At 40.9% G+C, this 15,838-nt stretch overlaps 1 protein-coding gene across 1 annotated transcript in view; it reads right to left on the minus strand.

Moving 5' to 3' along the window:
* The window catches only part of AMPH (amphiphysin), a 123,009-nt gene that overhangs the window by 10,803 nt on the left and 96,368 nt on the right, over positions 1-15,838 (minus strand). Inside the window, exons 13-17 of the mRNA XM_075705120.1 lie at positions 14,155-14,178; positions 12,464-12,487; positions 9,818-9,850; positions 8,365-8,415; positions 6,177-6,293 (exon numbers count right to left, since the gene is read on the minus strand). Of these exons, the coding sequence (XP_075561235.1) occupies positions 6,177-6,293; positions 8,365-8,415; positions 9,818-9,850; positions 12,464-12,487; positions 14,155-14,178 (249 nt within the window). The remainder of the gene's footprint in view (positions 1-6,176; positions 6,294-8,364; positions 8,416-9,817; positions 9,851-12,463; positions 12,488-14,154; positions 14,179-15,838) is intronic.

Consider the following 15,838-nt stretch of genomic DNA (forward strand, 5'->3'; position numbering starts at 1 on the left):
GTCATCATCATCACACTGTAAGTGCTAAGGACAATTTTATTTACTTTTATTATCAGTATTCTCATAACAGCACCAGCTTTGAAGAATTTTTTAGTAAGCAACAACCCACAACACTGTTGACCTTGCAGTTTCCAGCAAGCTCAAATTTCTCCCACCCAAGACTCAAACTGTTCCCATTACAACCTGCTGCTGCCCCTGCAACTCACCAGCATTTCAAGGTAAACTTTCTAAAACACTTACTTCTTCCACTCATGTTGGACTGCAACTCATTTAAAGGGGCTGTTCAAAAGAGGTGGGTCACAAAGTTCATCATTTTTTTGCAGAATCACCTTTCTCTAGGTCCATATTCAGTGGTACATGCAGCAGGTGCCTGACATTTAAAAAATTAGACATGTGTCAGTGATTTTCCAAATCTGACACCCATTTAGGTGTTCAAGGGATTGAATGCACTCAACGGTAATGGGTTCCCCCCAAACAGTACTTTTTACAGCACAGATGCCATCTAACACTAGGTCCTTTTCTACAGAAGGTCAACAGTCAAAATCGCTAAAATTCAGGCCTGGTTTGGAACAGTTGGAAGTGCTTTTTTTCTGTTCAGGTTTGACTCCCTGTGGACACAGGCTATTTCTAAAGACACTCCACTGAGGAAAAGCAAATCAAAGGCCCATTATGGAAATCCACTTTGCTAATAAATTTTGAGGCTGCTTTGCAAAGACAGCTAGGTCAGATTTTTCAAAAAAGCTGTAAGGATGAAGACATATTATGCAAACCTATGTGAGGGCATAGTAGATTGGACCATCTGCTTTAGCAATCAGAAATTGGGAGACCTCAAGTACTCAGGCTCCAGCTAACTGCCTTCACACCCCCACAACTGTCACTCCAAGATTTCTACAAGTTTCAGCTGAAATGGTTGCATGTTTCTTTTTTAATAAAAGGATGCTGAGTTATATCCAAACTTCATATCACTCATGTTTTTTCTAATCTAATCTTCTAGTATTGCCTGCAGTCACCTCATAAGCCCCAAACATGTCCAGATGCCAGGGCAAGGCAGCTGCTGACAGTGGCGTTACCATAGAAACCTCTCACAGCTTTATCCCATTAAAATTACAGTGTTATATAACCTTTTTTTTTATGATTAATTCTTCTTTTTTTGGAAGCTGCCAAGCCTCTGCCATGGAGTCCTCAATTTTATAGTAAGTTTGAGGAGACTGTAGAGGGTCTTAAAAAGAAAAAACAAGTATCAACAGCAAAATATAATTATTTCTTACTCCAGCAATGCACAGATGCACACAGCCACCCACAGAAGTCTTTTTTTTTTTTTTTTTAACAGAAGAGATGTACACAAATGCTTCTATTACCTGTAAAAGCTTTATGTACAACTGCAAGTTGGTAGCCAGGAACGCGCCAGCCTCTGCCCTTCTCTTAATAATAACCTGGAAATATTCTCTGGTAAGAAGCCCATCAGCCCAGCTTTGGGCAGCTTTGCAGAAGAATCAAACATATACATATACATATTTTTAAATGAGGACTGTTTTCCAGGCTTACTGAAAGTACAGTTTTGCTGGGAAAGGGGAAAGTAAGGAGAGCTCCCCTTGCTTCCCAAAGCTTGGGACTTCCCAAAGGTAATGTGACTATTGTGCACTAGTCCAATTAGTAGCATTTTGCTTTTGCTTTTTTGATTAGCTGGAAGTTGGGTTTTTGTGGATGGTGGGGTTTGAGAAGAGCAGCATGGTAGCATGAACTGTACCTAGGGCATGAAAGCCTAGTAAAAAGGATGACTGAAATAACATCTGAGTAAAGCAACACCCTGGTTCCATAAACAGAGAAAAATCTGCTTCTGCAGATTTCAACAGTATGACAATATTCTACATCAGTTCTCTCCCGTATATGAGAGAGATATATTTTTAATGGCTTCATGCTCCAACTTTATACCTGTACTTAGCTGCACGCTCAGAATTTGTACACAGTTGACTGCTATTCTGTATCTAACCATTGTACTGCTCTCCCAAATGACATGCTCTGCCATTTGGGCACCATGAACTGTAGCTACAGTGGGATTCAACCATAATTAGATACCCTCAAAGCTCCAGGCTGTTTCCTGGTCTTTGCTGTACTTGCTCAGTGTCTGCAAAGAGCTTAGCAGGAGGTAGTTTCACATATGCTTACACACAGCTTTGAAAACTCCAGTATTTAGCTGAATGTCTGACTGCTTTAATGGGAGAACATCAGAGTCCAGACAGGCATCAGATCCAAAGCACTGAAAGGCTCTTTCCAAACTAATGAGCATAACGAAGTCAAAAAGCTGATCTCTGAGCAGTGCTCTCAACTCCAAGCACTATGCCTCACATGTAGGAGGAGAAGAAAGGGAAATAACAAGATTTCATAAGCTTTCACTTTATTATAATGTCCTCATGTCATCTTTGAATGTGAAAAATTGATGTGGTGAGAGGCATAGTATTATTTGAAAGAGAAATAAATCAGCAATTAATGCATTATATCCTTTAGACTGTATCCTTTGGATTTTACAGCTGCCTTTGGGGATGCTATCGAAATAGGGAAACAACTGTTCCGGTGTCCAGAAGTCCATGCAAGGACTTTTTACCATGGTTAACTTTGCCTCTGTTGGTGCACATGGTCATTCTGTCCCTTTAATTACCGAACATTTTATCCCCTCCCCAAAAAGGATCAACTGTTGACAGCTACTAATGTGTTCTATGGCATTTGAGACCAGAAGGACTGAGACAAAAATATGTAATGAGATCCCAGGCAGCACCTCTGATGAGCTCTTGTAATGAAGTCTTGGCAATCTTGTTCACGCAGACTACGAAACAGCAAGTAACTGAATCCAAAGCTCCCTGAGCAGCAAGTGGTACACCAACCCCTGGACCATTTTCTCCCTAATTTAAATGAAAACCCTACCAGAAAATTTACTGTGAAGCTCCTACAGTGAAGAATGCATGCCATAAATTTTCTAGATTAATGGGATGTGACAGGCAACTTACCACAGAAAAATTAAACTGACTAGTGGCTGTCACTCCAGACTGGAAGTTACTAAACTTGATAAAAGATACCAAATAAGAAAGTATCTATCAATATTTTACAACTTCACTTTTAAAGTAAACTCACTCATAAAGCAAATGAATGCAGAACTGCTGTCAAGAAATGGCATGTTTTCATTTTTTGCAACTCAGTGTACTTCTCCTTAGCTTTGATCATGTTTGTCATTAATCCTAATCTTCAGAACTCTTCTTTGTAAGTCCTGGAAAGACCTTCCTGAAATAACAACCCCTCAGAGCCAAATGCAGAATGACTCCAATTTGGACATTTTTAAAATCAACGCTTTTAGCTTATTTTCCCAAATTAGCAAGGACAACTTCATATTCAAAAAGTAACAAAAAACCAAGCACAAACCTAATCAAAACTGTTTAACTTTATTTAATGCCTATGGTCTTCCTCCTGGATTGCTTTTAAATTGCCTGGCTCTTGCACTATGTTTCTCTCTGCCTTTCTCCCAACAGTTCTGCAGTCCTGTGCCTCAGCTAGAGCAGCTGCCAACAGACCACAGACCCAGAATTCTTCACGGACAGTCAGGCAGCAAAACAGATAATCTGAAAATGTTGTGCCAGCCAACAAGCGGATGTGTGATGCTGCAGCCACAGCCTGTCATTTAATTAGCGCTGAAGACGTGCAACAGGCTTCAGAGCGTTGCTTTGTCTTAGTGTGAGGCAAAAAAGAGCTGGCTTCCTTTTAGAAAAATGGTGAACTTCTTTTACAGTTTTTTTCTTCATTAAATCCTTACAGATAATCAAAATAAAACCATCTAGAAATAACCTTTTCAGCTTCATTAATATCTGGTCTTCCACATTATTTCCTGCCATTCAGTCATGGGAAGAGGAGAGCTCCAGACCGATGACTGATTCCCCATCCCTCCTCTCTCCACCTTCCCTCCCTCCTTCTTTATTCCAAACTATCTGATTTACTCTATGACTAGACGTGAGGCATTCTGGACAAGAGTTTGACAAAAGGAACAGACAGGCAATTTCATTGTTTGCCTTACCATAGACTTGACAAGTTATTACTGTGATTTATATCAACTGAAAAGAAGACACACAGGAGGGGAAGAGCCTGGTCTCCACAGACCATGGAGCTTTCTTAGTCTGGTTATGTTATTATAAGGGGATGATCCTGAAGTCATTTGCTTCAGTGTGTACCACGGAACCAAACAAAAAGTGAATTTAAAAAAAATGAAATAACTACTCAAAAGTCATGGAATTGTAATCAGAATTAAACTCTAAACATAGTTCTGGAGAACACACTAAGACTGCTTCCCTCCATAGCTACAACGCTGCTTAGAGTCCATGGAGAACGGGTAGGGTTAGACAGAGACAGGGGTCACCTTCCCTTTCCCCCGAAGTCCTCCGGAACAGCCCATCCAGCACTACCCTCCTTTCCTTCCACAATAAATTATTTTTTCTCTCTTAGGAAGATGGGATTAAGGAAGGAGTGATAACTAGGCAGGTGCTACAGCTAAAGCTCAACTTGCCTCTTTGTATTTTTCATGCCGGATACCATTTTTTAATCCCATGGTACAGACAGCTGGAACCACCCAGGCAAACTCATCAATCCGTCTTTAAGAAGGTCTTTAATTAAGCTACATTTGTACTCCAGAGCCTTGCACACCAACACTCGTACTTCCTTCTTTCTGCTGAAGGCAGTTTGCTCATTATCACCCGTGGCTTTTGCATGGGTCTAACACTGCCAGCAGATAACCAGCCTGTCCTTGGGGGTAGAGCTAGTGGGCCTAATGCTATCCCCGTAAGTTGATGACACTACCCAACCTGGAGTCATCAATAAATGGCACCATCAGGCTTGTAGAGTCTGAGCCATTGCCATTAATAAAAATATTAAACAAGACCAGCTCCAAAGACAGTTCCGTGAGACGCTATGGTAGCTGCATATCTGATAAGTCTTCTGTCCATGCTCTGTGCTGCCACGTCTATAGATGCCAGCTACTTCCACTTTCTTCAGCTAATTTGCATCTACATCAGCCTACTCAGTATGGCTTCCGATGTGGCAGTGTATCAAATGCTTACTGAAAAACATCCAATTTTATGATGAATTGGGTATCATCATCCCTACTTAACCGATGAAGATACACAGGGACTCACCCAAGGCCAAGAGCAGTTCAGCAAGCTGAACCTTGTTCTTCTGGGAACACTTACAGCACCAAACTATGCTTGATGGTCCAAAAGCACAGCTATACAGCTTCCACTGGCCTCTGTGACAGAGGAACAGACCCACAAAACAACTCCTTTTTCTGTCCAGTTTTGCAGTAGTAATCTGCATATGCTAACAGTGACAAACACTCATTACAGACTTTGAACATGTTATTGTCTCAAGGAAATCATGAAAACTGTCAGCCTACAAAAACAGATGCATTTTTCCTCCAGGGTTTCTTAGCCTGTGGGTATAACCCACCTCCAAGACCTCCTGACAGCAGTATGTAGAAGAGGAACCTCAGCTGGATAAAAAGGATACCTGTTATAAAAAGGGATGCTAGTCAGCAGAAAAACCCCATGCCTACCATCTCAGACCACCTCTTAATTTGTAGTGATATTGGGTGCCCTGCTTTGTTCTTCTCGCAGAGTTGTCACTTCTCCCACTGTTTCCTGAATGCTGACATGTAAAAATCTCCAAACTGGCCCTTGGAGTTCCCTCTTCCACTCACAGCTGACTTCTAAAACCATGAGCCTTGTAGATGTTTATATTACAATCACTTTTTTCTGGTATTTTCATGCTCTAGCAAGGACCACACAAGATGTACATTGGCTTAGTGCTTACAGCTCAGCTTGAAACGAGATTTGAAAACTGCTAATAAGGTCACGTAAAAATGGCATCAATTCTTTCCCCTTCTGAAGTTCATCTGGAATCAAACAACCTGTGAAACCGCAATCAGCTGAACTTCAGTCTAAAATGGCAAACGTAAGAGGAATGACATTTTAGGACTGAAAGGAGGACATGTGCTGGAGAGGCATGCTGTGACACAGCTGGGGAAACCAGCCATGGATGGATGGTGAAGAGTGGAAAGGATGGCTGAAATGCAGCAGGCACATTCACCATGACGAAAGGTGGCTCAGATGAGGCCCGGGAGGTGGCATGGGGGACAGGTCACTCACCACAGCCTGCTCTGCTGGTTCAGCGGGCTCAGCAGGGACAGCCTCCTTTTCCACAACAGCAGCCGCAGGGGTTTCCTCAACCTTGGGTTCCCCAGGTGGAGCTTCTTCGGCCTCAGTCTTTTGTTTTATTGATTTTTAAGTAGACAGTGGAAAAATTGTTGGGGAGCACATGATAGTGGGGAGGGAGGAGGGGAATGGGAGCTGTGCCTGGCACAGTGCTGCTTCAGGCTCAATTCTGCCAGGCTTTGCCGGACAGAGGACAGCAGTGCTTGGCCTTACAGCACCTAAAGGGCATCTTCATCCTGCATGTTCTATACGTAAACTGAGCCAGCTCTACATCCCTCCCTCGCAATGAAAGCAAGCATCAGCTTCCTGAGCTACAGCAAAGGGCGATGGAAGTGGGGGGAAGGCACTCTGTTCAGAAATGCTCCAGAAACTGATGGCAAGGCCAGGAGTTGAAATTGGCACTTGCATATACCAATCCTGGGCTTCAAATATGAGGTTTTTAAATTATGTCCTACTCCCTAGTTCTGTCTGTTCCCAGACAATATAGTCCCTTCTCCAGTGAAGATAAGAAACAATTAGCAGAGACTCACTTTTTATATGCACAAGGGCAACCACTGACTGCTTGAATTCTGCCACTGTGAAAAACATCCCTGGTTTCTTATTGAAATGCATTCCCTCTTGAGCTCTCAATCACCTACAAGGCACCCATTTGTCAACCCACTATTGGGATTTCCACCCTTTTAAATTCTGGCCTAAGCTTGTTTTTTAGCAAGAGGATCTAGCAAATATCACCAGCCCTGCAACACGCTGAGTGCTGTGGCAAAATAGCTCACAGCAAAAGTGCGATCTCCAATGGAGATATCACTTTGCAAATACACAGGCATACAAGGGGAGGGCTGCAAGCTGTGCTCAGCATATTCCATTTATAAAGATGGCTGACTCAACCAGATAAAATAACCCCAGTAGATTAATTTGCCATGAACAAATTGCTCAGCATAATACGAAGCTCAAAAGCTATTTAGCTGCTTTGCAGTTGATAACAGGCAGCTGGCTAGAAGGTCTCTTGTGATGAAGAGACAGCTTCCATGAAATTCTTAAAGATACTAAAATCTTCCCCTCTATAATATTTTTCAGGAAAAAAGCCATAGCCTCTCACTTTTTTTCTCACATATTCCTTAAGCAGACTGATTTTTAATGAAGTACAGAGAAGTCTGCATAAGCAAGACCTTCAGGATTTGGCATAGCATAAACAAACATTCATTATATTATACCATGCTGTGCAGAAATCTTTCTCTGTGGTGTATTAATGCCAGCTCTAGGGAATTTCACAAAGAAGAAATAGGACTGAAATGAGAAACACAAAGTAGATTGATCCCAGGTAAGATGACTAATGAGTTTCCTGAGATTTAATGCTGGAAGAAACTTTCAGCCTTAAAATCACAGGTAACATTATAATGCAGATTGCATTAATGTGCTTCAAGTCACTTGTGGACAAGCAGTCTTCAGACCAGTTACCACATTTCAGCTACAAGTAAAAATACTCTCACTGTGTTCAGTAACCATTATGAACACAAGCACCACCAGAGGCATTATACAAAAGTCACATTAAATAATACTGAGTACCAGTCTGCTGCTATTAAGTAGCTATAACACTCACCCAGCAATGCTGCTATTCCACATCCTTACTCCAGGCTAACCAACAACTGTACGAGAAACTAAGAAACTGCCCAAGTATGAATACTTCCAAAAAGATTCTCCACCCCTTAGAAGTAGACTGTGTCTACTATTAATACGTGGAGAGTGGACAAAACTACAACAACACTGGAGATATTTAAATAGGCGTCATGTATTATCACCTGCTTACTGTACACTGGACCATAGTACTCATTCTTGTCATGTTTTAAATGCAATAAATGAACAAACTGACTACACCTTTGAAAAGTAAACACATCTTAGAATATCCTGGTTTTCTTTTCTTTTTCTCTGTGCTATCCTTGTGAAAGACGGTTTCAGTGAGTAAAGATTTACAACTACAATGACATCACCCACCAACTCTTCCAGGTTAAGGTTTTGTGATTTAGAGGACGGAAAACACAAAAAAGGAAAAAATATCTTTGTACAAAGGAAAAATGGTGCCATTTTTTACAAAGCATTTAAAAAGGAAGCAAAAGCCACCACTTACCAAAGGCTCTGTCACATTCTCATTTGATTGCACTGTAAATGCAGAGGTATCCTAGATATAGAAATGAAAAACAATGATGCAGAAATATTTGAGATGGGATGTTTGCAGGTGTCTATAGAAGACCTGATTTTTTTAATGGTTTATTCAGGTAAAGTCATAAGTAAATGCACATAGAATAAGATGACAAATAGATAATCTAAATAGGTATCAATAATAATTATCAGTTAAGCACTATTAAAAAAACTTTTTTCAATTATATATACTATGCTTCTAAACCGTGCAATGCTATTAAAGGCAGTGAAAAACCCTTCATTAAATACATGCGAATTGCAAGGACTTTGTTTCAGGCACAATGCACTTCTAAGCTGTGAAACTCAGAATCTTTTCTGTGGACTACATGTGCCCATGCTTAGGGAGTACCCTAGCTCTAAGCTATTTTCACATCCTCTTGATTCTGGGCTTTTATTTGAATAGTAACTACAGTAATTACAGATACAAAATTTTACCTGCTTTAAGAAGGTACAAAAATAGAGATGTTTTCCAACATCTTACTCATTCAGAACCAATTAATCTGCAAAATATTGATGGGCCAAATCCTTTTCCTACTGCAGTGGGGACATCAAATTTTGATTTCCTCAGGGAAAACATTTTGCCTTAATTATGAGAGGTGGTAGACTTGTGCTTTGCCCCTTCCTTCTGGATCCTTTACTAATTTAAACATCCTGTAGCAGAATGGTTAAGTACTGGAAGACTCATTTCCATCCTTTTATAAGCTCAGCCCTTTGGGTGCTTTTAAAAAATGGTGTACAGGGTGTGTTGTGGATGAGCCAGTCTCTACAAGGATGCTGGAGATAAATGAGGCCCCAGGTTATCCACCTGAAACTTCGGATCTTTTCACAGCCCTGGAATTTGAAAGCATAAACATGGTATCTTCATGTGCTGTATCTCTGCGATGCCTAACATAGACCCTCACCATCAGCACAGCAGCAAACAAATAATTTAGGTTTAACTTTCACATTAAAATATATCTTAAATGAAAATAAAGATGCAGAAACAAATAAAACATTTTACATATACACACACGGAGTCATGGAAAATATTGGAAACTGAGGAAAGCACGCTTTACAGGATTTGGAGATTGTGAGAAAAATCCACAAAAGAGCACAAAAAAAAGCTAAACCAATACTTTTAGGAGGAAAAAATCAGTCCCACTAAGGTAGTCGGATTTTTGCTATTAAATTGAGTCAGGCCAAGAGTAGCAAGACTATTAGCATCATTCTAGTAACATCTAGGAATAATTTCTGAGAACAGACAAGGTTTGGATTTGAGTCAATATGACATTGTTGTGCAGCTTGTCTGTAGAACAGATTTCCTGAAATTGTACAGCCAGTCCTAATCCCTTCCGAACAGCACAGAAAAAAAAAAAAAATCTCAGAACATGTTTATTTCTTACCTGTGCAAATCCATTAAATGCTGTGCTGGATGCCTAAGTAGAAGTGAAGATCAGAACAAATTATCATTTGTATACTGAATCAGAACACGAGTAAAAACATTTTTATTTGCAAAATAAAAATGTAGGCCAGACATTAAAAAAAAAAAAAAAAAAAAGGGTAAGGCAGCAAGAAATTTGACAACAGTGCTATTTGATAACAGGTGTCACAGGCTTAAAGAAAACAACAAAACCAAAACAAGAAAGCAGAGTAACTTAAGTATTTTTATAAAATAATAAAAAAAGAGACTCGGTCCATTGAAAGCTGTATGTATAAAACACAAAACCTGTGAGACACGTGCCTTCACAGTTCAAAGCTTCATTCACCATTTTGAAATGCATTTTTGTCAGCCTGCTTCATTACATGGCTGAAGGGCACCACATTATGAACAGTTGCATGGCAATTCTTCAAAAAAAGAATAGCACAGGCTTAGGAGGGGCAGTGGGAAACACACAAATGGATTGGTTTTAAACAACAAGGTTACGCGTGGCCTACAGAACTCTTTGTCTAGACTAGGCTACACACTGGGGTAGGTACCTCTTCTTTATCAGCCTCATTTTCCTGGTACAACAATCCATATCTCCGGTTAGCAATTTCATCTTCAGATAAATCTGAGTTGTTGGTCTCATTGTCTTTAGGACTAGTTGAACTCTCGGTGCTAGCATTTCTGGAATTTCCCATTTGAAACAGAGCCAAGGGTCTAGCTATCTCCTTGCTCGGTCCAGGATTGCTAATGCCTGCCTGCTCCCCAGGCCAGCCTTGTTTTACTGGTGCCTCCTGACTTTTATTGCTTGTGCTCGCACCTAGTTCTCCCCAGCTGTTATCAGGCCCTCCCAGGTCTTGTGTAGACCATTTATCACTAATGCCTAACCAAACATTTTCCATGTTACCTTCCTCTGAGTCTTGCTGCCTGGGGAAAAAGGGCCAATTATCCAGTCCATTGGCTTGGCTATCTGACTGATTAGAAAACCCCCAGGAATCATTAGTAACTGTTGGATCCCAGTTTGCCAGCCAGGGGTCTGTTTCCAAGGCTTCAGGAACACCACTGCTACTAGGATGCTCTTCAGTGACTGCTGCTGCCGCCCTACCTGTCACTTGGTCTTCTGCCTTATCTAGGCAAGGATTACTGCAGCTTGTGCTAGCAACATCAGCTGTCTCGGGCAGCAATGCCCACTCTTTTTCTGCAGCAGCTTGACCTTCTGCAGCAGCACTACCATTTGGGAGGAGGCTGATGCTATTGTCTTCGGTTCCTTTACCAGACTCTTCTGCACTGAGTAATTCAGCATCACACAAAACATTTCCAGTATTTGTAGGGTCCTTTTCTGTGTCGTCAGTTACCTCTAGGTCAACATGTGCCACCATGTTTATACACTTAATGGATGTACTCTCTCCAGTACCACTGTCAGTTTGGTCTAAGCCATCCTCACATGTCCTTTCATGGTCCTGATCCCAGATACCAAAGACTCTTTCAGGTTCAGTGCCAGACTTTTCTATAGTTTTACAGTTGTCCACTACTATTTTGTCCCCACCTTCCAGCCCTGTGCTCAACAATGGTATTTCTCCATCTGCCTCCTCAGTGACATTGACCCCTTTGAATTCTTCTTCCCTAGGGTCTTCTAGGTTAGCACCACTAGCTCTCCCAGCATCCCCATCATTATCTTCCAATTCACATACATTTTCTATGTCTGTGCTGACTAAAATTTCAAGATCTGGTTTTGCTAAACCCTTATGAAGTTCTGTGTAACTGTTTCCTTTGGTTTCGCAACCTTGCTCTTCCAGTTCCTCTGTACCTTCTCCATCCTTGTAGTTAACAGCTCTGGTCTCTACCTTTTCACTTGGTTTGACACCTGCCCACTCTTCTTCCTCCTGCTCTGCCTCTGCCTTTTGCACATCACATGGGAGGGGTTCATCCAACAAGCTATCGGTTCCCAGGATGGGTGTCTCAAAACTGCTTATGTTCTCTAAAGACTGATTGGTCACCACTTCTTCCCATGGGACATTTTTGGCATCCAACTGGTCCTCCAGTGAAGTCCTCTGGTTTTCATTTACAGAAGCTGACCCTGGTGCAGCATCACCTACAGCAGGCCAAACACTAGCAGGCAGAGTACCCGTGGATTTGCTTGAGGTTTGCCCTGCCTCAAGGAAAAGCAAAGAACCGCCTGCAGCAATTTCCTGGTTGACACTGGCTGTGCTAACATCTAGGCCCCAGTTGAGTGAACCTAGATTAGTTTGAGATCTGTTAATATCTTCTGATGACCCACTGTTTGGGGTTTCCTCCATGACCAGGTTACACAGGGAAAGACTTTTTGAAGAATCAGGCTTTAAGCAGACAGAAAAGCAAAGAAAAAACACAAGATGAAAAAGATAAAGGCGGACTTGATGAGAAAACACAAAATTTATATTTTACTAGAGCAATTTTAATTTAAAGAATGAAAGTGACTAAAGTAAGCCATTTAAGGAAAAGTTATGTGGTTTGCAACATTTGGAGGCAGTAGATTGCAATGTAAAATAGCAGCACCGATAGACAAAACCAGAAAACTATATATTACACCACACTGATTAAAGCATGTCTCTAGAGAGTTTGTGATTTTGGGGGGAGGTTTGCTTACCGGCTGCACCAATTCGCTGCTTGTCTGTATAGAAGAAAATCATACGTATAAAAGACAGAAAATAAGAACACAATGTACTTTGTTACAGCAGCAGTTCTTGAATTAGCAGTTCTCTAACCAGCAGCAGTTACCAAATTGGCATGGGGAAGAAGCAGCGGGTCCTCTCCTGCCACTCTATTGAAGACTAATCACAGGCCCCTGCATTTAAGCCACACTTCCCAGACTCTGTCTGGACTACATTATAAAAGAAGTTCTAGATGTATGTTGAATATTCATCACACCTTGCTTTCCTCTGTAAGCCACTGACATTTTTATCACAGGTACCCTATTACATCTCAAACAACAAGAGGGGTTGCTCTGTGAGACGGTCAACAAGGAAGGAAGCAACCCAAGTGGCAGAAGAGCTTACTTGTATTTACACTAAGGCATCGCTGCATCACTCAGGCAGTGCAGAGGGCCCTGAGCGTGCAGCTCTGATTCTCTATCACCCTGTGCCATGCAGAAGCATTTACACCCACACAGACTAAGGCATCAAGTCACAAAGCCTGCTATCTACACTGCCACTTTGAACAGATACACATGCTGCAAGGAAGTTCAACAACTAGTCTGCATTCAACTTATTAAGATAAACTCAGTAAAACGTTGACTATCCCTAATTTCAAACATTTAGCTGTGAAGCTCACTACTCTTTTTTTTTGTTTTTAACCTAGAGCAAGGAGGAAAATAATTATAATACAGAATACATATATAGTATTAACAAGCTATAAATAAAACTGTGAAAGGAAGACATTGATAAAGCTATCTAATATAAGTTTAGAGCAATAAATTTGAAACATTTCAGGGTTATTTTAGCTGGTCTAGATATTGGCAGCCTTGAAATTTTGGCTAGCTAACACACATGACTGTTTTTTCAGGCTTTATTTAACCTTTCCCAATAGAAATAGATGCGCATTTAATATACATCACATACACCATGTGTTCACAAAATAGTGCTGCAAATCTGAATGCATGAGAAGCATCCACAGATTTCTCTCCTGGCTAAAGCTGCAAAAGGTCAAAAACGAGCGTATCAGGCTCCATGTCTGGTCAACCCAGCTATCTCCATGACATAAAGTCAAGAGAAGACTCACAAAAATGAGTTGCTTTCTTCCTGCAGATTATTGTATCTGATTTGGCACCAGGAGGAAGAAGGAAGGATGCATGCAGTTTCCTAAAGTAGCAGCTTCTTTTGTGAATAACTCTAGTTCACTGTATGCCCACAAAGACAAGTTAAATTCTCTCTTCCCTCCTGAATTTTGAGAAAATGGTTGTCCGCTGGGTTAAAGTCCTGAGGAACTACACCTTCAGACAATTAAAACAGGTGACTAGCATCCATTCCTACCCTCTAATAGCTATAATTCAGGCATGAGAATAAAGGAACACACACTTAGCTATAATGATTGTGAATCTTATTAGCCTAGACTTCTGACATAATTTTGGATTTGTAGGCCAAGCAACAGAGATTTTTTTTTTTTTTTTTGTTGTGTGTTTTAAAAGATCCCCAGTGGCTTCATATACTTGAAAGTGTCTGTGACGGTCTGTAAATTCTTTATCTTAGCTTTTGGTAAAAACATTATAAATCTGAGTTTAGAGTGTAACAAAATCAGAGGCACAGAAATATCCCAATTTGCAATGATAAATGTCAGTCTTACCGTCCATAGATCCCATGGCAATGTCTGAAAAAAGGAGTGGAAAAAAGAGGCTTTAGAAAAATACTGTTCATATACTGTATGTTCAACATGCTACTAACTGTGTGCATTAACTAAAAAGAGATAAATTATTTATATGCATATTTATAATACATACTTATTTTATATATTAGCACATGTGTGTGTGCGCACGTGTGTGTGTGTACATATCTGCATAATACGCTTTATGGTCACATGGGATGGGCAGTATGCGATGGATTGTGGTATTGCCCACTTCAAAGCAGTTGTTGCTTTCCAGCAAACTCATAGTGCTGCGTGCTTGAGTAATAGCCAGCTTCTGAGCTGGTGACTGAATGACTTTGCACGGGTACCAGGAGTCTCTGCCAAGTGTAAGCTTTAAAGAGCTTACATGGGTCAGGTTTATAGTCAGGTAAAAAATGGTCCAGCTATCCACTGAGAACAAGTGGGTTTTCTCGTAACTCTGACACCAAGAAGGAAAATTGCATACTTTTTGGGAAAGAAAACAAGAAAGTTGATGAAAGTTTTAATTTTCTCGATCAGTCTGTTAAGTAATGAATGTTAGTGACCTCTCAGCAGAAGAGCTGAATGGACAGATGAAAGAAAAGCAGCAGACTTCGTGCCAAATATTAACAGTCCTCCGCACACGAGAGGAAACCAACTCTGCTGGTTGGTCTCAAAAGCTGTCTGTGATGTTTCAAAACATATCTACTATATTCACACATGAAGTCCATGAAAAACAAAAACTAGAGACGTTCATAAAGTACAATGTAACACTGTTCCTGAAATATTTGCAAATGTTAAGTGTGGCATCTAACATTTGCTTAAGAGAAAGGATTGCTGCATTTAGCTTCTTTCCTGATTCTTATTTTACAAGCACAGAATGGCTCTCTGAACAACTTCTGCTTTCTTAAACAAAAGATACAGTAATAACTCACTACTCAGATTTACAGCAAATTAACATCAACAGCCATTTCTCAATCAGTTTAATTTTGTTTAAGTCGAGGTACCTGCTTCTTCAGTGGATGTAATTCAGCAGTGTACCTGCTTACTCCACTGTAACATTATTAGCTGAACATTGAAACTTTAAGGAAAAATGATAGGTCTCTTCTTATAGCGCTAACTGGTGCAGACTTCCATGGAAGGAGAGATTGCTCATTTTTCATTTTTTAATTTTCCTTTCATTGCTGATAAGGCTTTGAGCATGAGGGGGAAGGAACATACTGAGGGAAAGGTGAGACAGACCACAGCTAGCAGAGGCGAGGGCCAGGCATGGTTAGCAAGGCCACTTCTGAAGCAGTCATAGAAACAGAAAAGCAAGTGAGGAAGGGCAGACTGGGGCTCACTTACTGTGATCTGATCACCCTGGCAGAGCAGTGAAGTGAGGTAATTAATTAAATGATCAATAAGGAAGTCATGCCAGGCCTCCCGAGGCATCACGGCACAGATGACTACTCCTGTCTTTACATCACTACTTCAGCACAATTTGCTGAAGGGAAAATATCCGTGACTGAGGCAAAAACTATACCCATACAGAAAGACCACTTAAGGCTCTCTTAATATCCCTGCAAAGTAGCACAGGGCTCTTCAAAGACTGCAACCAGGGACTTCATTCTGTCCGTGCTGCCACAGCAATGACCATGCCACATCCAGTGAGACTGAGACCCAG

The sequence above is a fragment of the Pelecanus crispus genome, chromosome 2, assembly GCF_030463565.1.
Source record: "Pelecanus crispus isolate bPelCri1 chromosome 2, bPelCri1.pri, whole genome shotgun sequence".
In the NCBI taxonomy this organism is placed as follows: Eukaryota; Metazoa; Chordata; class Aves; order Pelecaniformes; family Pelecanidae; genus Pelecanus; species Pelecanus crispus.